This window comes from Sylvia atricapilla, chromosome 25, assembly GCF_009819655.1.
Source record: "Sylvia atricapilla isolate bSylAtr1 chromosome 25, bSylAtr1.pri, whole genome shotgun sequence".
Classification (NCBI taxonomy): Eukaryota; Metazoa; Chordata; class Aves; order Passeriformes; family Sylviidae; genus Sylvia; species Sylvia atricapilla.
This window is the reverse complement of record NC_089164.1, coordinates 3,344,978-3,370,378: the sequence shown is the minus strand read 5'-3', so window position 1 is coordinate 3,370,378 and position 25,401 is coordinate 3,344,978. Positions and strand designations below refer to the sequence as shown.

The 25,401-nt window shown below is 50.4% G+C and overlaps 1 protein-coding gene across 1 annotated transcript; it reads right to left on the bottom strand.

The window, feature by feature from the left end:
• Nucleotides 1–1,051: 1,051 nt before the first annotated feature.
• BLTP3A (bridge-like lipid transfer protein family member 3A) lies at nucleotides 1,052–25,401 on the bottom strand. The gene is made up of 21 exons (XM_066335832.1): nucleotides 25,271–25,401; nucleotides 14,147–14,309; nucleotides 13,351–13,389; nucleotides 12,793–12,884; nucleotides 12,411–12,600; nucleotides 12,114–12,254; nucleotides 11,395–11,565; nucleotides 10,675–10,852; nucleotides 10,260–10,346; nucleotides 9,964–10,128; nucleotides 9,355–9,497; nucleotides 8,465–8,606; nucleotides 7,748–7,941; nucleotides 5,672–7,212; nucleotides 5,255–5,451; nucleotides 4,642–4,793; nucleotides 4,405–4,552; nucleotides 3,184–3,455; nucleotides 2,747–2,855; nucleotides 2,195–2,310; nucleotides 1,052–1,773 (listed from the first exon to the last, which is right to left on the bottom strand). Exons 1-21 carry the CDS (start codon nucleotides 25,312–25,314, stop codon nucleotides 1,648–1,650), a joined length of 4,410 nt encoding a protein of 1,469 aa, XP_066191929.1. The 5' UTR covers nucleotides 25,315–25,401; the 3' UTR covers nucleotides 1,052–1,647.

Sequence of the window (25,401 nt, the reverse complement as noted above, 5' to 3'; positions counted from 1 at the left end):
AATTCAAGTTCAGACTTGCACATTCCCCTTGTCCCCTTCCAGGGGCCCTGGGAGCTGCTCCTGACCCTGTGAGAGGTGCTGAGGCCATGTGCCCTCCCCTGGCACCTGTGCTGGGCAGGACTCCTGGGCTCTCACTGGAACAGAGGAAGAATCCTTAAATAAGAGGCTTCACAAAGTAAACTTTGATATTTACAATCTGTGGGGATCCAGGAGGCTTTGTCCTCCCACATGTGTGGGTTTTGGGTTACAGTCCTTTTTACTGGGTCTTCAGAGAAAAGGAAATACTTGAATTCTTCAACAAAACCCATTGACTGAAGTTGCTGGAGGCAAGGAATTTGCTGTAAACAACGTGGCCCCAGCTGTGCTCAGCCTGCACACGTGGGAGGAGCTGTGGGACCCTGCAGGTGGGCACCAGGGCTGGGCAAACCCTTGGCATACCCTTCCTATACTCACACAAAATGTCATGAAAAGTTGAAAAAGCAGAAGAGAGAAACCTCCCATTTTCAAGCAATTAATGAAGAAAAAGCAGGAATACCCTTGGCATTCCACATCAGGCAAGCATTTCTTGGAGCTCTTGCTCCCCCACAGGGAGAGGAAGCAGCACAAAGGTTTGGTGAAACAAAATTCTGCTCGTGGGCTCTGGGCAGTTCCCAGTGGTGCTCACAGGAAGCTGGTCCACATGGGTGTGTTCCAGCGCTTTCCTTTTGGGATCAGGGCTGGTAGGGGGTTCTGGTGTCCCCTCCCAGGCAGCCCCTCAGCCCTGCTGAAAGATTCCACCTCACAGCTCCTTCCTCAGCAGCCATAGCTTCTGCCCCTGTCCACTGGGAAACTCGGGCACACAAGGCTCTGAGGACAAGGTGCATCCCAAAAAACACTCAGGTCATCTCCTCCTGAGACTGAACCAACCTCCCTCACCCTGTTCTTTGATAGTAAACTTAAACAGTGCCTTGTAAGGAATTAATTCCTGCATCAATAAAGCCAAACATTGTGGGATTAAGTAGGAACGAACTGGATTAAGTCTCACACACTGCATCCATCTCTACACAAGAAATTACTGGTGGAAAAGGGACTCTGAAGGAGTTTCTGTATTATCTTGATCCTGTCCTTGTGGGAATAGTGAGCTGTGTGCCCTCACTCCACAGTGGGAAATCCCATCTCTGTTTCAGGTGACAGCAGCCCTGCTCTTGCTCTCCCAGCAGAGCCCTGACCCTTCTGCCACCCCTGTCCTGTCACTGCCCAGGTGCTGAAGTGACCACCCTGCTCCTGCTGTGACCTCTGGCGAGCACAGCTGGGCAAGAACACAACAAGGATGAGTGAAAGAAGCAGAAACCCCAACATGAACCATGTCCAGATGCCACCACAAAAGCTGGAGGCTGAAAGCCACTGCAGATGAGGAGCCATGGGGTGTCCCCCTGCATCTGACCTGGTGTTGGTGGGCTGCCCATGCCCTGGCTCAGTGCAGCACTCCCAGGCCAGGACAAACTCCTCCTCATTCCTCCCATCTGTCTCAGCCAGGCCCCATCCCTCCCTCCCTCTCCCCAGTCCTCTGCAGTCACAGCTGGTTTCAGTCCTGGAGTTGGACCCGTTTGGCAGCGAAACGACCAAACCTGCCCTGCTGGTGCTGGTCCCCTGTCCCTGGCAGTGCCCTCAGAGCTGGAACAGGGGGTTGTACTTCCTGATCTCCTGCAGAAGGCGAGCCTTGTCCATGTTGGCTTCTGCCAGGGCCAGTTTCATGGTCTGGAGCTCCCTCTGCAGCTCTGGCACTTGCTTGAGCTGCAAGAGACAAGCAGAGAACAAGGCAGGAGTCTTCAAGGCCCACAGTGAGCTGCTCCATGGAAAACCAAAGCAGGAGCTTTGGGGATGAATTGCACAGTGTGACACAACCACACTGACAGAACTTCTCTTTCTGGGAACGTATCAATTAACGTTTTTCTAACAAGGAACTGGACACAGTGAGGAAGATGGAGCCAATCAGGAAACAATCCCCAACCAGGTTCTGAAAGGGAACAAGTGAGTTCATGCTGGGCAAGGTGCCCTCATTCCTCAAAACACTCATAGGAGGAGGCACAGGCTGCTCCTTGGGGCACTCCCTTCCTGCAGCTCACCACACCTGCCCAGGACTGCAAACACACAAAGGCAAAAGAGAATTGCCAGCTCTCTGTTGTCCAGACAGCAACAGGCAGCAGTGACTCACCTGCAGCCCACGTGCTCCTGCTGCTGGGGCTGGTGAGACAGACTCTGATGGGGCCTTCTGCTCCTCAGGGACTGACACAGGTTTTTCCTGTTTCACTGAGTCCTTCTCCTGCGAAGCTGGAAAGCAACAGAACCCACTCAGGTGTGGACATTCACACAACAAGGCTCTCAGAACAAAAAAATAACTCTAATTAATTTCTTTCCTTCTTCTCCCCCAGCTTTTTTTTTTTTTTTTTTTTTTTTTTTTTTTTTTTTTTTTTTTTACACAGGGAAATAAATTCTCTTTCCCCTTTCAAAATGGAGAAACGAAAAGGTAATAATGGATCTTATCCATGTGTGCTTAAGGAAACACCAGATTTCCCAAACACGAATTTTCACACCAGAGGATGGTGTGGATGGGAACAGAGGCAGGGACTGCTCCCACAACAGGAAACACACACAGGGACTGCTCCCACCTCAGAGCCCATCCTTCCCAGCAGCAACCATCATGTCCCAGTCTCCTCCAGCCCAGTCTGGGGGTGCAGAGGGACAATAAAACCAGGATGTTACTGACCTGTGAGATAGAAGACGCCGTCATCCCTGCGCCTCACCACGACATGATCCATTGCCAAGGTGATGGGCACAGGGCCAGGAGAGGTGGGGTACACTGGGGGGCTGTCATCCTGGAGAAACATGAAGCAGAGAAGGGATGAGCAGCTGTGACAGCTCTTCAAAGGACTTGCCTTGCCTGCAGCCTCGCCAGGAGCAGTGTTCCTGACCAGCAGCACTGCCAGACTCACGGGAGTGAGTTCAACCTAGGGAAAGGCCTGGCTTTATGTACAGGGTGTACAGGTACATACTTCCCTTGTGTTCCTCATTCATCCCTAGGGCAGCTTTTAGAAGCAAAACCAAACAGCCTCAGGAGCAGAGAAGCTCTACAGAGGCCCCCAGCAATCCCACAGCGTCCCTTCCAAAGTGCAAGCAAGCTCTGCCCTGGGGGGAATCTCTCACCTTCAACGTGATTTTGGCATCCACCACCTCTATCTCCATGGGGATCACCTCTGGGATGATTTCATCCTCGAGGAAGGGTCCCAGGCTGGCGAGGCAGGACGTGCAGAGCTCTGTGCAGCAGCTGTGCAGCAGCAGCCGCAGGAAGCCGTTGCGCTCGGCCAGCGGCGAGTGAGCGGCCGCGCACGGCCCCGACTCCAGGCGCAGGCTCACCTCGGGGTGGGGCTGCCTGGGCTCAGGGCTCGCAGGCTTCTCCACTCCTGGATCTCCTAGGGCTGGGGCAGAGAGATCTCGCTGCACAACGGGACGCCAGTGATCAGATATCGACTCAGAAAGGGCCTCCTGGAAAGCCCATTTCAGTCCAAACGCAGCCGAGTGACCTTGGTCTGACATCATCCCTCACAGGACAGAAATCCAAATTTTGGACTGAGAGCCCACATCACTGAACTGGCACTGGAGCTGGACCATTTAAGGTCCCACACTTTAAAACTGGCCTCTGTTTTGCATGCACAGGACCTGGCCCAGTGCTCCACTCACCCTGCAGAGCTGCCCCAACTCTGCCCTCCAGAGACAACCCAGTGTCCCACTCACTTTCCAACTCCACCCCCCAGAACTGTCCCAGCTGCCCTCCACAGTGTCCCAGCTCTGTCTCCAAAGCTGACCCAGTGCCTTGGTTCACTCTCCAAAGCTGAACCAGCCTTTCCTCATCCCTTTGCTCCACTGTAGCCACTGGCAGGACTGGGAAAGGCAGGACCAACAGCCTGGGAACTGCTCATGCTTTGATTCAGGTTTGGGGTTGGAGCTGCTTTTGGTTTTGTTTGAGTTACATTTTTTGGGGTGTTGAGGGGATAGTTGATTGTTTTTAGGTTTTGCTTAGTTTTTTTTTTAAATTCAAATTTAGGGGAAGTACTGTAGACTGAAAGCATTTTTCTTAGAGCTGGAATAACTTTGTGGTTTTCCTAAATAGCTTTATTCACTCTTTAAATGAATTTCATACATCCTAGCAACAATTTAAAGAATCCCAATCAGTGATTAGTAGGCACCACAGAGCCTGACTGTGGCACTGTGTAGGCACTTGAGAAACATCTTTCAAATGCCAGATCTGAACACTCACACATGAGTTGTGTTCAATCCTAAGCACCCCAAACATGGAGGCCCCAGGTAATGGAGTATTCCCTGAGGGAGGCTGGTACAAAAGCCAGTTCTAACAGTGCAGCATCTTACCCACGTAGCCACGCAGGAACTGCCACATGCCAACGTTGTTCAGCTGCTCTGGAACCACGTTCCTCACTTGTAAAGCCACAGACAAATCATCCCCTTGTACCTCTACTGCACAGTTCACATCATTCATCTTCAACACGAGGACAGACACCTGAAACAGCCACCAAGAGCTCAGTGGTTACAGCACACACCTCACTTCCAGAGCCCCTCAGGGACAGAATCCCAGTGCCAGGCACTGACCAGCTGCAGACTGGGGTCTTCACTCTGGGACGTGGAGCTGTTCACCTCAGGGGACACTCCACCCTCCTCCTCTGCCACCAGGCTGCTTCTGCTGCCCATGTCACTGTGGGTCTGGGGAAGCTGCCCTGAAGTAAGAGGGTCCAGGCTGGGTTCTGAAATGAAAGTAACAACAACTCAATTCCATTTCTTTTTCTGGAACTCCTGGCATCAGCATCTGCATGAATCTCTGGTCTCTCTGGAGGTACCATGATCTGGAGAGCTCTCTCCAGCTCCTCAGATGAGTTTAAGCAACACAAGGATTGAAGTGAAAGATGTCCAGAGTACCCAATATCCAACCAGCCCTTCCTAAATGCTCTGTACCACCCACCACCAGCACATCACATCCCCTACAGGACCGGCAGGGTCACCCCACACTGATTTACCCTCCTCATCTCAAAGGAAAGGCATCTACAAAAGCAGAAAGAGCCACTGTGAGACAACTCATTAAGACCTTCAAAAAAAAAGGAGCAGCAAAAGTGATTCTATAGAAGCACAGCATAGATGTGCTGCCTGTGGCACAAAGCTATCACCCTTGTGAGATGAGGGTGGGGAGAGGAAAAGCCAAGGGCTTTACCAGAGTCTGTGAGCATCACAAAGCCATCACTGCCATCACTGTCCACGGACAGCCCGTCCTCGGGGCCACTCCCATCCACAGATGTGGTGTCAAAGGAATGCTGGGATGAGGTCCTCTTCATGGAGAAGAAACGCATCCGGCTGCTGCCTGCCCCACCCGGGGTCACTGCTCCCTCCTCAGCTTTGGGCACAGGATCCCTACAGAAAAACCCAACAAAAACCAGTGATAAAGGCAGACAGCTGAGCCTGCAGATTATCTGAGTGTTGGGCTGGTCTCTGACCACCTTCAAGTTACACTTCAATATTCTCAGAACAACCCCAAGAGATGAACACTTAACCCATCTCCAACCCAAATACAATGGAAAGAAAGGGCTGGCCTCTCTCCCCCTCCTGCAGCTCAGGAGCCTGGCCTGCTCACCTGGCCGGGGGCAGAGACAGCATCCTCTGCATGGTGGAGGTCATCTTGTCCCGGCTCAGGCTCAGGGCATCCTTGGTGAAGGACATGGCCTCCTTGGTGAGGTCCATGGTGGCATGCAGAGCTTCCTTCGTGGCGTCCTTGGTGATGTGCAGTGCACTGGAGAGCTCCACCTCGATGTTCCGCAGCGGGATGAGCTCTGCCTGGCCATTGAGAGCGACGCCTCCTCTGCCCGAGGGCTGCGTGTCCGAGGCTGGGCTGGAAGGGAGAGCAGGAGGGCTCTGAGGGTGGCTGCTGGTCTCTGCTGGTCTTTCTGCAACCAGGGCTTCCACAGCTTCGTGTGCTTCCTCTACCAAGCCTTTCTCCTCTGCGCCCTTACCGCAGGGAGCTGCACTCAGGGCTCCATCGCTCGCGGATCTCGGGAGCCTCTCCAGCGGGACACTGGCCCCAGTGTCCTGGATCCCACTGTCCTCTGGGAGCTCTGACGTGCTGCCTAAGCCCTTCTCTGAACTGCTCTCTGATTTCAGCTCCTTCTCTTCAGCTGCCAGCCCCTCCTTGCTGTCTGAGGGTGAGAGCTCAGACTCGATCAGGCTGGTTGTGTCTGAGTCCAGGGACCTGGGTTCCACAATGGACCCTGGAGCAGGAGTCATGAGCAGGGCCACCTCAGCACTGTGGAACATAACTCCCACACAAGCAGACATGGGATCTAACGAAGACCCAGTCATCTCCTGGGTATCTTGGGCCAGCTGCTCCTGTAGTGTCTGGAGAACTTCCTTCATCCTGAGTAGCACCAAGTACTGGTAGTGGTTGAGACGAACTTTGACATGGACAGAGGAGGACATGAGCACATGGATATCAGCAGAGGCTTCCAGCTCTTTACTGTCTACTCCTTCATCAACTTCATAGTCAGACTCTCCCAAGACATCCATCGTGTCTGGAGCCTTAGAGATATTCTTCAGATCCTGGTCAGTCTTTGATCTTTGACAAACACTGAGTTCTCTGGAGAGGTTCACGTTCTTGGAGTGGTTGCTAAAGCTGGCAGAAGGCTTGATTTTCACCTCAGAGGTGGCAAGTTCCTGTCTTCTACATATCTGAGCTTGCCCCCACTTTTTGGGCAGGCAGGCCCATATGGAAAGGGGAAAAGGGTCAATAAAGCTAAGAGCTCTGCCCTTGGAGCTTTCGGCCCCTTCGAAGCCCAGGGAGAGCTCATTGAAATTCACACACCACAGATCCTCCGAGGCAGAGGTTTTGTGAGGCAGCTGGGGAAGGCCTGGGTGCTTCTGTGGCCTGTCATCCACCTGGTAGGCGTGGCGCAGGAACAGGGTGTGCAGGAGGCCGAATCTGTCCTGCGCCCGGGGGAACTCGGCGTAGCTGGAGTGGAAAAACTCCGACCCCGCGAATTTACGGAAGAGGCTCTGCAGGTCCTGGCAGCTGCAGGACGGAGCGTGGCGGGTGTTGGTGGCTGTCACCTCTGACATGCAAACACACAAAGCCCGTGGCCGGTCCCGGTGATCCGTGACTTTCTTATCCACGGGGATGCTGAGCTGCAGGGGGAAGAGAGACACGACAAGGCACGAGGTGAGAATGGAATAGCAGAGGTTTATTCTGGGTGACAACTCCAGCGCCAGCTTTACTGCCCACAGACCAAACAAAACCAACACAAGTGGCAGACAGAGCACGGTCAGAGGAAGGCAGCAGTTTTTGATGCTCTTTTACACCACAACAACACAGACTGCAAACTTCAGAAGGCTGAAAATTACACCTTTATTTTTGGGATGCGTCTCCCTTATATACTATTTTACACAGCCCAACTCAGTTGGTGACAAAAAACCTCTTCACTCACACTGGTCAGACCAGAGGGACATCAAGAAGAAGTCCCTCCTAGGAAAAGGAATGAAAACATAGTACAGTTACAAAAACATTTCTCTTGTTTAATTCCCTGGGAAAAGAATTTCAGAAAACCAAAACATCTCAGGCACGAACCAGGGTTACAGTTATGGACTCCAGCTACGTCCTGGTCTCGTGCTCCTTTCACAGAGAGAACACTGAAGACTGGGAAAGGAAGGAAAAGAATGGTACCTTCAGCCTGAAGCCATCCAGCCGGACATCCACATGCTCATCCCTCTTGCCTGAGTCCTCCAGCTTGTAGATGGCTTTGAACTGCTCCAGGCTGCGACACAGATCCAGGCAGAAAAGGTTTATCCAGAGCACACTTGGTGTGTCCAGGGTGAGCATCAGGCCATTCAGCTGCATGTACAGGTTGGGGCATGGAACTAGAAGGAAACAGATTAATGATAGCAGGAAAGGCCCCTGAGGTGCTCTGCAGCTCAGTGTAGAACCTGCACTGACAGCACCAATGCAGGGGCTTCACCACCCCTGGGAGACACATCTCAGGGGGGAGCAGCTTGGTGCACCCAGAGGAATGAGGTGACCCATTGGGACAGCACCCAGAGCACCCCATGGACCTGCTCCAGGGCTCTCAGTAAGGCTGAACCCCAGGAACTAGGCAAACAGCAGCTGCTGCAATTCCTTCCTGCAAGCACAGCTCTGCTTCCACATCGTGCACAAACTCCATCCCACCTTCCCACAGGAAAAAAAAAACCCACACCAAAAAAACCCCCCAAAAAAACAAAACACAAAAAAAAAACCAACAACAACAACCACAAAAAAAAAAATTGCAAACATAAGAAAACCAAACAACAATGGACAGAGAATATCTAACAGGGTTAACATATCTAGCCCACTGATGGCTCTTTAAGAAACTTGTGAAAGAAGGTGCTAACCTTAATGTATTACCTGGAAAGTCCTGATTGTCTGGGAAGTAATATTCTGTGAATTCAATATGGATTGCAGAGACCTGGTCAGGGAGTTTGAAGATTTTTCTACTACAGGAAAGCAAGGTGGAGGGTTTCTTACTTTGCTGCCCAGCTGTAGAGACCTGAAAAGATAATGAAATGTAGTTGAGTAGAACTCAGATTTGGCAAACCCAAGTGTCCCAGTGACCCTAGAGTTACCTGTATTCAATCTGCCTCATTTACACATCAAACATACACTGCTTTCAAGAAAAATATAATTTTCTTCTACCTACTGATTGTGCCAACTCCTCTCCTTTGAGGGAATTTAGTTCTTTGTGTCTCCTGTCACTGCTAGTAAGAGCTGTGACAAGCAGAATTAGGTGACATGAGCAAACAGAACAGAAATCTGTTACAGCTGTCTGCAAGATCAGCAGCATTTTGGCAAGTTCATTATAGTATCTGGTGCTGCAAAGAGCAAAACCAGCTCTTGGATGGATATAGGGCACATGGATGCAGTGCCTGATCCAGGGCAGAAAGCCTGAGGTGAGATTTATGCCTCCTCTGTCAAAAATCCACATCCTCACTGACTTCTCAAAGGCATGGAATGTTTTACACTGGGCCTGCCTAATTCTTGGTGTAAGCTTAGACAGGAACAGAGGGCAGAAACCCGTGGTTATGCAGTTCCCTCAACACAAAAACCATCAGCAGTTCACTCTTGGGTTAAGAGTTTTACAGGCAACATCATAACAGCACTTAGGCTCTCCGGGCAGCGTTCTGGATGCCGCAGGATTTGCATGATTCTTTGAATCACATCTTGAATCATCTATGGAATCATACAATTTCCTTTTTAGCAGTGCCATTACCATCTGCAGACAGTGCTGAGGGGCCTACCTGGTGCACATCCAGGTCATCCACCCTCACCACCACGCAGCTGGAGCGCAGCCGGTGCCAGGGCGGGTGCCGGAGCCGCGGGAGACTCGTGGGGGGAGCCCGGCCCTTCTCTGGGGGGCTCTTCTGGGGACTCTGGGGAGGGTCTGTGGGGACACACAGAAAGAACCAGCAGGGTTTTAGTCACCTTCTTTGCACCGTCAGTACCAGCACCTCTCTGCTTACTGAGCAGAACGGACAGCTCCAAAATTAGAAATGGATGGACATGGGTGGGCAGGAGGAACACTCAGGACTTTTGAAGGAAGAGCACTGTGAAAGTTGAGTCTGTTCTGTGGCAAGAGAACACATTCCTAAGCCAGGTCTCAAGTATGTAATTTCACCCTTGGATCTTACAGAGAAACTCAACAATAATCCACTGCAGCCTGTCCATCCTTGCTCCAGTGCTCTCCCACCCACTTTCCTCGGCCATTATATCTGTGATTTTTAGAGTGCTATGCACTCCTGCACCAACAAATCAGCCTGCTCAGCTGGGGACAAGCAACTAAAGATTTTGCTGGATGGAGAAAAATTGGTACCACCTCCTGCTTCACTGGTTCTATCAAATACCATCACCTGGTTTCCTTTTGAAAGGGGAAAGTGGAGTCCTGGCAAACACAGGGTCTGTTTCTTCATAAAGCTTCTCCATCTTGCTTTGAAATTCACTGACCAACTTCTTTGCCCACTGTCCCCGAGTCTCCATTGCTTCACTGTACCTCACCCAATGCTTGCAGGCATCTCCTGCAGAGAAGCAAACATTCCCACTTTAGAAATGTGGTTTCTTTCTCTCAGTCCAGCCTGCAATCATAGAACTGTTCTTTAAACTCCTTTTTTATCCCCCTCTTAAGGTTGTGAGGCCACAGGCTCCCTACCTGCCCTGTGGAAAGGATAATAATCAAAAGCCATCCTCCTGAAGGTCAGCTGGATGGCACCGCCCAGCATCCCATGCTTCAGAGCACCTGTGAGGAACAGAGCAGAGGAAACCCAGTCAGCTCTGCAATCCCAGCCCTGACCCAGGAGGATCCAGACCCACATTGCTCTGATTGCCACCACTGATTAACTGACACCACAGCCAAGATTAGGGTACCATCTTTAGGAATCTGGACCAAAATCTTGTCCCAGGCAAGGAGAAGGACACCTGAATCAACCGGTCAACAGTTAAGAACCAGGCCTAGAAACTCAAATCCCAAACTGCAAAACTCCCGTGCTTCCCAACCTTCTTCCAGACAGAAAATCACTGCCTCAGCTGCTGTTTTTCCCTCTGCTGCTGTGTCCCCTTGTCCTGACCTGACTCCCGGGCGTGGCTGTCGTCGCAGATGTGCAGGTCCAGGCGGGAGATCAGCAGGTGGTAGGAGGACTCCTTCATGTCGTGCTTGTCAAAGTACTGCCCGATGCTGGTGGCGTTGGGGCTGGCTCCAAAGGGCTGAGCCCAGGACTGCTGGGCACTGGGAGCAGGGGGAGTGATCTGTGGGAGAGGGACAAGCTCAGTGAGGACACGGAGAGAGGGAAAACGCAGAGGTTATAATGCAATTAATGAATGCATGCAAATCTTCCAGCTTGTAAGGCATTGGTTTATAGGATCCAATTGGGATTTCCAGGATCTGGATCCTTTCCTGTGCTCTCATGAGCAAAACCCTTTGTCTGTGGCTCTGCCAGGTGCATACACTTCTCTTGGAAGATGTTTTAAGATTCCTGGGCAAAAAGTGCCAAGTATTCTCCATCCCATCCGTCCTGTGCAATCTCACGGCTCTATGTGTACATCCCTGCTTCCCTGGAGCTTCCAGCTCCAGCAGAAATATTCCTCTTCCCTCACCTTGACTTGAAAAATGTATTTTATTGGCAATGAATCCCACTCCTTTGGTCACCTCACTACCCCACAGCAGCCCACAGTCCACATTACACTGACCTACATAAGTTCTCATCAATTCTGTGGGCCAATATGGGCCAGATGCCACACAAAGAGAAATTGTCTTTTTCCCTGGCAGACCAACATCCAAACTCATTCACCTGTACAGACTCTGGTGCCAGGCTTTTCCTCTGCTGAGCAGATTTCTCCATGGCTTCACTCAGAGACTCAGCATATTTCATCATTGCTTTCAGCTGAGAGTCTGTCAGCACCCAGAGCAGGTCATCCAGCAGGAACATCAGCTTGGAGGCCACCACGTTGCAATCTTTGGTCTGAAACAGCAAGGAAGGAGTTAGAGACTTCAAAAATTGCCTCCACAGACACAGAGTCTTCATAAAACACAGAAGCAGAAAGAAGGGAGGCTGCTGTGAAACTCCTCTGAGAGATGTTATCTGCTGCATGTCCACAGCACCTCCTCTCAGATGGAAAGTAGTCAAAGCCACCTCCTCTTTAGGAGACAAATTGCTCAAATTGCTCACTGCTTAATTCGGTTTTTTAAAATCATCACATTTCTACTGACAGCTAAAAATCAGGCTGCCAGGCTTTCAGCTCCCAGTAAGGAGATGACAGGTCTCCTTGGGATGTTCGAATGGATTGAAAAACTCACTCCATCCACAAGATCCTCCCCTGGGAAAGAAATTGCTTTGACATTTGGTAAGAACACAGCTGTCTCTGACAGAAAACATGGAGAGATACATCAGTTTGGGCTCAACATTTCTGAAGGGAGAGAAGGGCTGTTGAGGACTGTGGGAGGAAATATGCATCATCTCTGCACCAGGCAATGAGACCACATCCTCCAAAGCATGGAGGAAACTCTCACCCTTCTCTTGAGAGAGATCTGGATCCTCCCCTGGTTGGTGATGAGTCTCAGAGGAGTAGTGATAGGATCCTGATCCCCATTGTCTGTGGCATCTGCCTCTATCCTCAGGGTCTGCCAGGTGAGCTCCTTGAATGTCAGAACCTGCCCAGGATAAAAAAACAGGAAAACGCTGACATTTTCACAACTTTAAGGATTAAAAAGAAAACCACAAAACACTCAGAAGACATGAAATGAACCAAGGAAAAATCATTCATCACACTTTTCTCCTGTTATCCCAGCACAGAACCAAGGCCTCACCTCTCCCCTCTGCGGGTCCGTGATGCGGGTGAGGCGCAGGTCACTCTGCTGCCAGTTGGGGTTGACACTGTAGCCCTGGAGCTGCCACAGCTCAAAAGAAGCATGAAAGGCCTTGGAGTGAATCTTGATGGTGATGGAATTGACAACAATAAACATCCCCTCCACGACCTTCTCAGCAAATCCATATTCACTGCAAAGAGAAAATCCCACCATGTCACAACAAGAGGCTGGCAGAGGTAAGGCTCACACAGAGACAGGTTTAGGAGCAACACCAAAGGCACTTAAACCCAAGAGCAGGGAGGCCAGTGGTGAATCAAGGAGAACAGCAGCTCCCACATCCCAGCAGGATGGCAGGGAGAAGCTGCAGGGCTCGGGGTCTGACCTCTGTCCAGCAGCAAGAGCAATGGGGGACTGTCCATTGGGTGGCCGAGGCTCCTCACACGTCCTCATCTCCACCTCCACCTTGTCCAGGTACTGCAGAGACACAACGTGGGAGCCATGAACACCACACCAAGCCTCAAGCTCAGCCCACCAACCCTGGGGTGAGATTCCAGGGCAGGGACAACCAGCCCTGGAGTCTCAACGCTCCAAGAGTCTCATGTGTTACAACTCTCACACCATGAGTGCCAGTGGGTAACATAAAACCCTGGGAGTGGGGAAAACAAACTACAAAAAACAGGCACAGAGCTGGACTTCCCTGAGAGCTCATCTGGCTCCATCCTGCAGTGAAATGAGGGACTCATGAGAGGGCACTCGTGGCCCTATATGCTAAGGGCATAGAGGATTCAGCTCCAAAGAAAATTTGAGCACTTTATGGGTTCCCTCTCCAGAATTTTTCTCAAGTAGAAGAGATTAAAAACAGTGAGGAAGAAAAGGAAGAAAAGAAGAAGGAAGGAAAAAGGGAGAAAGGAAGGAAAGAAGACAAGAGAGGCAACATTACCAGGCAGATTGGGTGTGTTTTCAGCTTTGTCCACTGGATCTGAAATGATAAAGTTGAGGTTATCAGAGTGATCTTGGCACTGGAAAGTTTCAGAAATTGCAGGAAACCTCCTCAGCCCAAACTCTGAGCCCCATTTCTCTGGAAATGTCTGCACTGTCTCACTGTATCCAGGTCAAAGAGAGACACAGACAAGGGACATTCCAGACACCAGATCTACAAACCCAGCTGAGCTTTTGGATCTCATATATCATCAGGAGTAACAGATATTCTGCAGGTCAAATTCTGCTATGGGGAACATTCCTGGCCTTTAAGAGTTTACAACTAACTGCTGCTGTTACTGGAAGTCACACAACTCTTTTGAAGCCTGTGCACAAACCAAAAAGCTCCATTTTATTTTCATACAGCAACGTTCACTCTGCAGTTCTTGTAGGAGGGAGAACAAATGTTTGTTACTAAACTGAGCAGATCTGACTCTAAAAACAGAGCACATCAGATGAGTAAGACAAGCTCATTTTTACTGTCACTTGGCAGAGTAGAATCATATTTCTTTTATAGAAAGTCCCTTTGATGTCCTTAAAACTTTTGAGTTCATGTAATGCAACAGTGGTTAGTACCATGTGAAACTGAACAATCTGGCAGCTTATAACAACTAAAAAATCCACTATTTTTTCCTCTAAAAAGCACAAGGAGGAAAAATTTGTAAGAGTTCAATGTTCAAAGTGCAAGTCCATGCAGAACCTCAACGATTCTGCCTGTAAATGGATAACTTCATCCATTTGGAGTTGCCCTTGCTCACCCTGATGGAGGCCTTGTTGCAGTAGACCCGGGTGATGGCCAGCCAGGTGGGCAGCTCCAGCACATTCTGCAGCACCTCCTCATCCAGCTCCAGGTTGGTCAGCTGCCCCTGACCTTTCAGCGTGCTCAAGTTGATTTTGTCTGGAGAGAGGTTCTTGGTAAACCTACAAGGGAAGAAAGAGGAAACTCAAAAACAGCCCCCAGCAAAGCTGCTGAGACTGCAGGAGCATTTCAGAGCTATTGTAGTACCAGAGTTTGATTGCTGTTTTGTTAAACCCTTTCTGACATTTTTAAACCCAAGGCAAGTTGGTTGCTTCAGAAAAAAAACCATCTCTACACTTTGACATTTGGAGGATTTTTTTGTTTGTTTGTTTTAAACTAAATTCAGGTTTGAGAAACTGAAATTTTCCTTCTAAAGCTCTGCATTCTGGAAACCAGCAAAAGTGCCCTAGGACAAAACCAAAGAAAACCAAAGGCAAACTCCAACAGCTCAGCAGTTTTACTCCCCCCAGAACTGCCATGTCAGCGGGGGAAAGTTTAATTCTCTAGATTGTTTTCAGCCAGGAAAGCAAAAGATCATTAATGAAGGACTTTTGTGGCTGTCTCTTTTTAACACCACCACTGCAGCCCAGCCTGGTCAGCAGGGCCAAACAGCAGCTCCCCTCCCAGAGACTGCCCCAGCTCCCTCCTTTGTTTTCTCTGCTTGAAATTCCTCCTCCCCAGGGCTGCCAGTGTTTCACCTCCCCTGTCTGCAGCCCTTCACATCCCTCATATGCCCGAGATTTCAGTGTCATGGATGAAGCACTTGCAGCAGGACTGCCCAAGAGCAGAGAATCTTGCTGTGAAAGCCTCTGACTTCATTAAAACCAGAGGGGTCCCTAAGGAACCAGTTCAGAGGGCAAGCAGATCACAGAGGCTGTACAAGTGTTAGCAACACTTTTCCATGTCAGAGAACCTCTCTGTGGCAGCAGAACCCCTCCTGTCTCCATCACACCTCACTCCTGTGCAGGAGCTGCCACCACGGGAGCTGCGGGCTGCACCCTGACATCACTGGATTCAAACTTGAAGAGTTTCTGCCAGACAACTTTCCCACCACTGAATCCAGTGCTTATTTCACACATTCCTCCACGCCAATGCTAATTCTTATTCCGTACAGTGGTCCAGACAGCGGGATGGGAAGAAAGCCCCTATTGTCAGTGTAAGTCACACGCTGCCCCTGCACCCACAGTGTGGGGGCTGCTTTGGGATGGGCACAAGGGGCTTCTGGAACAGCTACAGCTCAACGAGGAGAGGAGCAACCAGAGCCACAGGATGCAGCTGCTGCAGCCACTGTAGGAGCTCAAGGTGTAGCACAGACCTGGCAGAGGCACTCAGCAGCAGCTGAGCCACCAGCCCAGGGCTTGCAGGGGCAAAAGGGCCTTTCCAAAGAAAATAATTTGTTGGAAGACAAAGTCTCACAGATGTGTTGAGATGTCAGCCCTGTGCTGTTGATGGAGCACTGCTGGAAGGGGAGGGCAGCACACAGCTGTGAGTTTGCCCGGTGCTGCTCTTCCCCTGCTGTGCCCTGCTGTCCCCTGCTGAGTGAAGGGACACGCTGACAGCTCACACCGAGTTTACAACAACTGCCAGGCTGCACATTCCCTTCACACGCGTCACTCCCTTTAAAAGGCTTCTTGTCTGAACACGCCCAGGGAGGTGGCTGAGGTTAACCTGGCTTCTCAGCATCCACACCAAGAAACTGAAAATTGCAGAGTGTGCTCCAACATCTGCTCCACAGGCAGGGAGCACTGAGAATCCACATGATTTGGGTCTGGAGTCCTGTCGTGAGCACCCACAAACCCAGACACGGCCAAAAATTAGAGCAAACACCTCCAGAGGCAATCCAGGAGCACCCTTGTGGTGTGTCAGAGAACCAGCTCTGCTGAAAGCTGATGTCACCGTGTCCACTTGGGATTGGATGCTAAGAATAAACCAAACACAACATGGACAGGTAGGTAATACCCAGCACTTAAGCTCGAAAGCTGGCATGGGCAGTGATCAGCTCCCACTGGCTGAGCTTTCTCACACCTACACTGAAGGATCATCCCTGGCCTGGGAGCCTCATCCCAGGATAAGAGTGTTCAGAGGGGAAGCCGCTTTCAGCTGGTAATGCAGAGGAAAAGTACAAGTGTTGCCTGTAATTCTATATTGTCAAGTCTCCAAAGGGGGGGAATGATGCTTAAGCTTTTTAGATATTTTTCATATATTTGTAGCTTTGTAGATTGTTAATGCACGGCTGTAGCTCCAGTAGTTTTCCTACCCTTTTCCCCTAGATTTCAGAACCATAAGCTGACCTTCTAAACACATTCCTGAAATATTGTTTAGTCTTATTCCAAGGAGGGGACCTACAATAAGGCATAATAAGAGAGGCAGGGAACCCCTTGGACCAACTCCAAGGGGCTGACCCAGGGTGGGTTACTGCAGCAACTGAATCCCCTATTGGAGGTACCTGTTGGATATCCTAATTAACTAACATTATAAAATTGCAGAAATTCCATTCCAGGTGTTCCCATCACCACTGGGACACCTGGAAGCTTCTAAATAAAGGTCTGCTTTTTACTTTACTATTCTAAGACAAGTTGTTTTTTTTTTTTTTTCTTTTGACTATAGGCAACACAAGCCCATGTCTGAACCAGGGCATCACTTTCCTTTAGTGTGTAGGTGTATCAAAAATACCAGCACACCATGGAAGAACCAAAACTGTGAAACAGGACACAGTGCAAAGTGAGGTTTGAAACTTGATCCAGCCAAACCAAGCAACTCTTTATCACCATCTCCAGGGAAAGGCTGCAGAGATCCTGCTGAGCAGGTCCCAAACCTACCTCTGGTGCTACCAGACTCCATTTAAGATCCTTTCATGAGGCATTCCAGATGCACCAAAATGTGCCATTCCACCCCCAAAGCAAAGCTTACAAACCTCACCCATGATGGGACAACAGAAGCTGGAGGTTTTGGAAAAAAAATAAATCTCAAATGGAAACAGATTCTTTCTTTTAAACCACGGCCCAAATTTCTCAGGGTATGTTGCCCATCTGTCAAACCCTGCTGCCCTGTACAGGAATCCCAGATCTTCCACTGGAATAACCTCCACCCTTGGGCCACTTCACCACCCACATGTCACACAGGGCTTACAGGAGGCCTCAGGTGAGAACACAGAGTTCACAGGTGTCAGGTCTCTGCTGCTGCCTGCGAGGAGCTGCTTTGGTCAGTGCCAGGGGAGGAAAAGCAGCAAGAGCAGAACGTATCAGATGTTTTCTGGCAGGCTCCCTCCATTCACACTCACCACAGCAACGTCCTTGGCAGCACGGGCTGCTGGCTTAGGGAAAACTGAATGAAAATGGTGCCTATTGGGAAAACTGACACGGGAGGATATTTGCACTTTTTTTTTTTTTTTTTTTCTGCTCCATCAGAAGTCAAGCAGAGCTGAGCCAGTAAACTCACAGGGCAGCACTCCTTTTGAGCCTGCTGGGATTACTCTGACAAAAGTCGACCCTCAAAATCTATTTGCTCAATCATCGGCTTGAATATATATCAAAACATGATGTCACCTCTGAAAACAACTGCCCAATTCCTCAGCCTGCATATCCAGAGGCCACAAACTCACTGATTGCAAAAGGAATTTGGGTAAATCTGACTGCTGGCCCAAAGCCAGGCTAGAATCATAAATAAATTTATGTTCACATTTGTAGCTGTCTCGCCACACTGTCTCCAACTGAGCAAATGCATGGACAGATAATGTCAGAAGACATCTGAAATCATAAAACTTCTCCTCAGATCCCTGTCTCATTACTCTGCTGCCACATGGATCAGGAACCTTCTTCTGAAATACTCAATGTAACCTCAGTCTCCTCCCTGCAGTCCTGCAGCCATCACTGGCTGTTGTACACAGCCACCACCCCCAGCTTCACACCAGCATTTCTATTAATACCTTTATCACTATGGCTATTATATGGGACAGCTAATTAGCTGTACACCAGTGACCTTGATTTTGCTTAATGACAAGCAGAATCTCTTGGCAGAGGGAAGTGCATGGCTTGTGACACCAGCCACAGCTGCAGGGAGCAGCTGGAAAGACCCTCCAAACATAGGTAAGGCACAAAGGAGGAACTGATCACCTCAGTGGGAAACCACCCCAGGAACCACTGTGGGTTTTGCCTCCACAAGGGTCACAGCAAGGGAAGAGATGAGGAGTTTCTGCTTTGATTTGGAATGCAAATATGTAATTTAAGTCATTATGACGGGAATTGGACATGGGGGAAAAAATCCCAGCGACTGTATTCTGACCAATGCAGATTTGCTCCTTCCCAAAAATCTTTCCAAGTCTTGCCTGGTCTGGTTTCAGACAGTGCACTTAGTGGGATTTCCATCTTCTTTGGGAAAATCCAAACATCTCTGTGATGTGACATTTCACCTCGAAACAAAACCTCTTACCTCAGAAGCCAAACAGCATGTTTACTAGAACAAAGGGTTCGTGCCTGTTAAAAGGAAAGGTCAGTGACTTTCCAAATCAGGGCTGCTCTCAAGGAAGGCAGCAGCAGAAACTTTAAGAGCAGTACACATGACTGAGGATGAACTTTAAAATAATTTTGGAGGAAACAAAACTGGGCAAGTGATCAAAATTTCTGTAAAAAGGGAAAAAATAGCTGCCTCGAAGATGCACAGGAAGAACTAAAAGCTTTTTCAGGAAGAAAAGCCATTTTACCTCCTGAACTTTCAGTGTTAGCAGCGACCACTCTGTCTGAGAGTGGGCACAGAGCTGCTCTGCAGAGTTGCCCAGGAGGAAGAGAAACCTGCTGAATTAGCAGAGGATGGGACTAATCATTGCACAGTATGAGATGGAGTCGGTATCACACCCTCTTAGCACAAAGCCATTTAGAGTTTAAGGGAATCCGATCAACAGCAAATTGCCCAATTGTTAAGGAGACAAAAAAACATCACGTTTATCGTCATCCCATCACCTGTGCACAGCTCTGTGTACCCCAGATATCCTGGGAGGCAGTAACACCTCGCCAAGTGAACAACCAGCCTGAGAAATTCACCCTGCTTGGGTTACAGGGCAAACAGTTTCCACTCAGCGAGGTACCAGCCTGTCCCACGCTCCTTATCAGGGTGGATTTAGGCACATCTGGTGTCCCTGTACACACAAGCCATGGCTGGTGGCTTTCCGTTATCAGCTTTCTGTTTTTCCAGGCTTCAGCTGCATTGAATGAAAGGCTGGAGCTCTCAGCCACCCTAAGCCAAACACAAAACATCCTGGTAAGTCATCAGTTGTCTTGGCTCTGTGTTACCTCCTGCAAATACACAACAGGGCTAAAGGAAGGCTTGGGAAAATTCAATTCAGAGTTAAACTCGCAGAGGGAAAAATCAGCATTTCCAAGCAGATCACGGAGCAGAATTCTTGCTCACTCCTCCCCGAGGACTGCAGCCTCCCCTGGGCACCAAGGATACTTTCCTGTCCCAACAAATATTTCTCTAGTCTCTCAAAGAGAGGCTCCTTGCTTCACACTCACTGGGTCCTGGGAGCCCTGGAAAACAAACCAGGAACTCATCTGAGAGGAGAAGAGGCCGGGTCTCTGCCAGGGGCTGAACTCCACCTTCTTTGCTATTTCCAGCTCCTCAGTGTCAGTACTGGGACACTCAGTAAAGTTTAAATGCCAGCTGCCCCATGCTCTCAACAAATCCGGAATGCAAACCCTCGGCACTTGCCAGGGAATTTCCCAAATCTAATCCTCAAGCAAACAACAGATGAAAGAAAACTAGAAAGAAACCTAATAAATACAAGCACTAGTCCAAAGCTCCACTTCTTCATCCTCCAACCATTTTCGTTTCCAGTGTGCAAAAACAAACAGGTTATTACCTAATTCCAACTCAGCTGAGCAGCTGCAGGGGAGGCAAGGGCTCAGGGAGTCCAGGAGGAATAAGAAGAGCCCCTTTAACAGCCCCTTTCCACCAGTGAGGCTGAAGGGCTCTGGAGAAGTTCCACAGGGTCAGCACAGCCCAGAGCTGCAGTGAAGGAGCTCTGGCCACATTTTCCTCAAGTGTAATTCACCTCTGCTGCAACAAGAGTCTATTTAGCATTCTAGAAACGGCACACCTGTGTCTGGAGCCAAGGAGAAGTGGCTGGAAACACTTTGCACCCATCAGCTCCATAAAACTGATTGCTTGGTTCTCTCAGCTAAGTGCAGCACAGCAACCATGACTTTACAAGGGAAGACTTCAGACTCTGTGAAGGGAAAATGCCACGTCCTGTCTGTGCCCACTCCTTTTTCCCCACCCTGTCTTGAACAAAGAAGAGGCAGAAGTGTGTTACTTTACCCATAAAACCTTGCCATCAATAATTCCTCTATATTAATTTTTTAAGAATAAAAGCCATCAAAATGTACTGGGAAAACAAGGTATTTCCAAACTAAAACACTGAGTAAAGGGTTTACATCCAGCCTGACATGCTTTGCTGGGCACAGCATGTAAGAACTTAGAGATAAGCTCATCACTAAGGGTTTGGTGCTGCACCAGCAGCAGCTGCTGGGACCTGACAGGGTTTTTTCCTCATAAAACTGCCTCATAAAGTCCTGCCACAAACTGCTTCATGCTCTGGATCCACCCTGGGCACTGGGGCACCAAAGGAACCATTACCTGGCTGAACAGCACGTGCTGAACCACAGGAGGAGGACACTGTGCAGATGGAAAAGTAACGTTTTTTATCAGTGTTTAGCAGCTGGCAGCTCTGTGGTTTCATGTACTTCCCATTGCTGTAACAGCTATTTTAGGCAAATGATCATCTTAGAGATCATCACAGAAATTTCCCTGATCACCAAAGGAGGTGATTTAAAGAGCTAAAGCCAAAACTGCAAAGCTGGTCAGAGGTCTTGCTGCCTAAATCACTTGAGATTCTGTAGCTTCCTCAGACCATTCCCAGATGCAATTTCTTTGCTTTCCTCCTTTACCCACCACGCTTGCTAAATTGCTTCCAGCTAATTTATAATCAAGGCCAGGAAACTGGGAGAAGCCTGAAGGGTTGGTAGTAAGCAAATCTGTCTTCCTGGTGATAGCTTTTCCTGACTCTGAGGGTGTCCCACGGCCCTCACGAGCTGCATGTGCCACCCTGTGACTGCAGCAAGGGCACAGCTGCAGCGCAGCGCTCGAGCACGCAGCGATGCTGCAAAACACTTCAGGGCAAGGGAGAGGCAAACAGAGCAGGAATTCAGGGTCTGTTCTCTTACAGCACTGCCCAGACTGCAGCATTTGGGCAAGAAATCTAAGCTGAGGGGAGGAAGGCATTCTTTAGACTCAGGGAATTCCCCACACTCCTGTGCTGTGCTGGGCAGAGCTGGTGACATGGTCTGACTTGCCTGGTGCAAGGCACAGAGCCCATTCCAATGATTCCTGAATGGCACAGAACAAATCCCATCTTCTTGGCGAAAGAACTGCTCTGTCTCATCTGCCCACCTTTTCTGAGGAGAAGGATGGGTGCCCTTGAGACAGCACATCTCATTTCTGCCATCCTGACCCCAGGGAGTCTTCCAGCCCCTGGCAGGATGAGCACAGCTGCAAAGGCCTTCCTCTGCCCTGCCTCAGCCTGAGTGCAGGTCTCTGATGGTGGGGATGGACAGGGAGGAGTCCCAGACAGCCCCAGGGCCAGTGCAGAACAGGCAGGACTCACACACAGCACAGTGCTGGGTCTGGGAGCCAGCTCTCGGCTCTTTGTGTTGGCACAGAAGCAGCACAACTGTGGAAGGGGTAATGCCAAAGGTATCTTCATGGCCAGGAAGGGATTCTGAGATGCTCATATCCAAGCCAGGAAACAACAGCCCCCAGGAGCCCAGGTGCTCCCAGCTCAGCACAAACTGCCACACCCATGTGTCCCCTCTGCCAGAGGGGTCTAGAACACGCCAAAGCTACACCAGGAACCTGGTGGTCTCTTCACTTACCCATCAGCTGCAAACCAGAGAGGGCAGGAGTCAAGGCAACCTCGCCTGGAAAAAAGGATGCAAGGCCTAATCCGTGGGATGAGAGGCACTCCTCCATTCCTCTTCCACTGAGGTGCAGCACCATTTATGAGGAGCTACACGATGCTGTTTCTCCTGGCTGAGTACCTGCCCTGCCCTGATAAGCACCTCAGTGTTACACCGTGCTCCAATGCTCTATTATCTAACATTATTTTTAGTTTTGTTTCTAAATCCTATCTCACTTACCTGAAAAGGTGGCTCCATCCTGTGCTGAGGACAGTTTGCCAAATCCACAATCTGCTATCCATTCATTTCTGTGCTGCACATCTGTTAAACATCTGCCTGCACCAGCGACACATGCTCTGCACTCTCCTCTGCAAACAGGTCTCGTTTTCCACACAGGTTTTCCTCTTGGGCAACATCTCTGCTGTTGTTAACTCCTCTCTCATTTCTCCTCTGCTTCCTTTTCACCCTACTTTCAGAGGTTCCCAAAGTTACTCCTCAGCTGCAGTTCTCTGGGGTCCCTGTCACAGTGAGACACATTTGTGGTCTCCTCCCCCTGCGTTCAGACCTGCCCCCAAACCCCAGTCCAGCTGCTCCTCTGCTGACACCAGCTTTTATTTCTTCCCAGCAGGACTGCACGTTGCATTTCCTCTGGAAGCCATGTCCTGTGTGCCTGTTACTCACAAGTTTCAACACGTGTCCCAAAAGAAAACGTCACAAAGCAGCTGTTATAGGCAGCAGGGGATAAACCTCTCCAACGAAATTAAATAAAAGCCTTTTTGGCAAGGATTTCCACTGCAGTGCTGAGAAACACAAATCCCAAAGTGGCACATGAAGTTGAGGCAGTTGGGCTTGTGGATAAACAGGGCCTTTGTCACACCCTGAGAACAAGAATCTGCTGCAGCTACACCAACACTGGTTAAAACAAAAAAACAGACAACGAGAAGAAGCTACTTTCCAATAAGGCCAGGAAGAAGTAAACGCAGCTCACTGACTTTATTTCAATTAGATGTGCTTCCATGAATAATTCGAGGCTGGGAAACACACCCATGCTCAGGATGCCGGGACAGCTCTCAGGGAGCCCCTGATGTTGGGTTCCAGGCACTCCCCGCAGCCCTGTGCCTGCCTGGAAGCAGCAAGAACTGAAACCACCTCATCTGTCTGCTTTTCCAAGCTAAATATAGGACAAAGGAGTGAAAGGCACAGATGGCGAAAGCTCCGCAAGTTTTTAGGTTCTCTTGCTCTAGGAATTTAAGCACAACACAAGGCTGAGCCTTCTCAAATGCATTCAGCACTGGGCAAAGCCCCGCCGTGACCACCACGGCCATCCCATCACACACGTGATGTGGGATCACAGGAACAGCCCGGTGAAACACCTCATTCACATTTCCCTGATCCGGCCGCCTCTCCTGACCTTCCCTGCAAATTTCCACACAGAAGAGAGACAAAACCACACCTCCCGTGCAGAAAGGACTCCGAGCGGAGACACAACAAAAAGAATAAGGAGTTATTTCATATGCAAATGTGAGCAGAAAATAAAGGCAGATTAATGATTCAGTAGCAAAATTCTTCCAGGCAAACGAGCGTGGCTTAAAGAAAACCCAAAGGGAGGGTGAAAAGGAGGTATTTGGAGGAAACAAAACTGCAAGAAAAAAAACTTAATCTTTTGTATACACCATTAAACTGGGTTCAAATTGCATTTCTGCAAAGATCCACAAATTGCATTTTCTGCAAAAATCCTCGTGCAAGTGAGGCAGGTCAACCACCCAAACAATAAATAATAGGAAGACAGGCAGACATGCTAAATGTTTTGGGACTCCCTGTTCTCCTTGGAACCACCCAAAGGATACACAGGTGAACACTGAGAACTGGCCCAATCAGAGGGAAAAAGGGGCACTTTGGATAAGAATATGCCGTAACAGCGCTAAGGAGAGACCAAAATGCAAAATTAAGCCAAAGCACCAGCAAAATTGTATTTATGTAAAGAAAGAGAATTGTCCATGAGAACAACACCCAGAGAAGCAGCACCCAGGATAAGGCCCAGCTCTGTTTCACCCTCTATGAAGAGCTGCTCTCACCCACCTCTCCGGGCTATAAAACATTTCAGGGCCTCCTTACCAGGAGGCAGAATCTCTACTGATGGCAACACATCTGTGTGAGGTGAATGAGAGAGAAAGCTGGGAGCCTTGGGATGTCAGGCTGGCAGAAATCCATTTAAACCAGCACCCAGAGCAGCTCCATCACTCCTCCTTCTCACAGTACCAAGAGCCAGAGCATGGAGCAATCGGTGACTCCAGGACAGACCCTGCACTGCCCACTCCGGGTGTGTGGGGATGGTTTGGGGCTCCACACACTCCCAGGATCCACCTCAGAGGTCTGGGATTCACGAATCACACCAACACCGACCCCACACAGGTCTCTTCTGGCCCCTCACCCTGCAGCTGAGCGCGTCCAGCGGCAGGGATGGAAAGAACCTGCTCAGAAAGCGCCGTGCCCTCACCTGCACCCTCACGGGCACGGCACCTTTCTGTTCACGCTCCTCTGAGCCCGCAGCCATGAGATAACACAGGCAGCTCTTTTCTCCACCGCGGAGGGAAACTGAGGCACCGCTATGTGCCCAAGGCCCGCCCCGAGCGGCGGCCGCAGCTGCATTTCCCGGCAGAGCCTCAGGCAGGGAGAACCCGCTTTCCCCCGACGCCCCTCGCAGAGCCTTGGCTGAAGTTCACAGAAAATGACGGAACACAACGCTAACATCCCCCTAGAGCCGCTGTCAGCCCCTAGAGCCGCTGTCAGCCCCCGGCTGTTCGTGTTCCCCTCGGGCCTCCCGAACTGCCCCCGCCGCGGCCCAGGGCCGGCACCGACACCGCGGCTCCGGCCGGCCCCGGAGAGCTCCGAGCTCCGAGCCCAGGGCAGGCTGGGCCCGCTGTCCCCGGACACCACAGTCCCTCGGGCCCTCGGACACCCCCGACCCTCGGACATCGCCCCCCGGCCGCACTGCCCGCACGGGCCCTGAGCCCCCGGGCCCGGCACTCCCCAAAGCCCGGGCCCGAGCCCTCGTCCCCGCAGCCCCCCGGGAGGAGGAGGAGAAGGAGGAGCAGGATGAGGAGGAGACGGAGGAAGAGGAGGGGGAGCCTCACCGGGACAGGTGCTTCAGGATCTGCTTCTTGATGATGCCCGCCATGCCGGGCCGGCGGGTCAGGCCCGCGGGCGGCGGGACCCCATCGCACCGCCCGCTCCGCACCGCCCGCCCCCTTCCCGCACCGCCCCC

Bases quoted from the DNA above. Each gene is read 5' to 3' on its own strand.
- BLTP3A (XM_066335832.1), bottom strand. From the start codon at position 25,314: ATGGCGGGCATCATCAAGAAGCAGATCCTGAAGCACCTGTCCCG. The intron at 12,255-12,410 runs GTGAGGCCTTGG...TATCCTGGGCAG, and splicing joins CGGACCCGCAGAGGGGAGAG to GTTCTGACATTCAAGGAGCT. The intron at 4,794-5,254 runs GTAAAGCCCTTG...CTTTCATTTCAG, and splicing joins TGTGATGCTCACAGACTCTG to AACCCAGCCTGGACCCTCTT.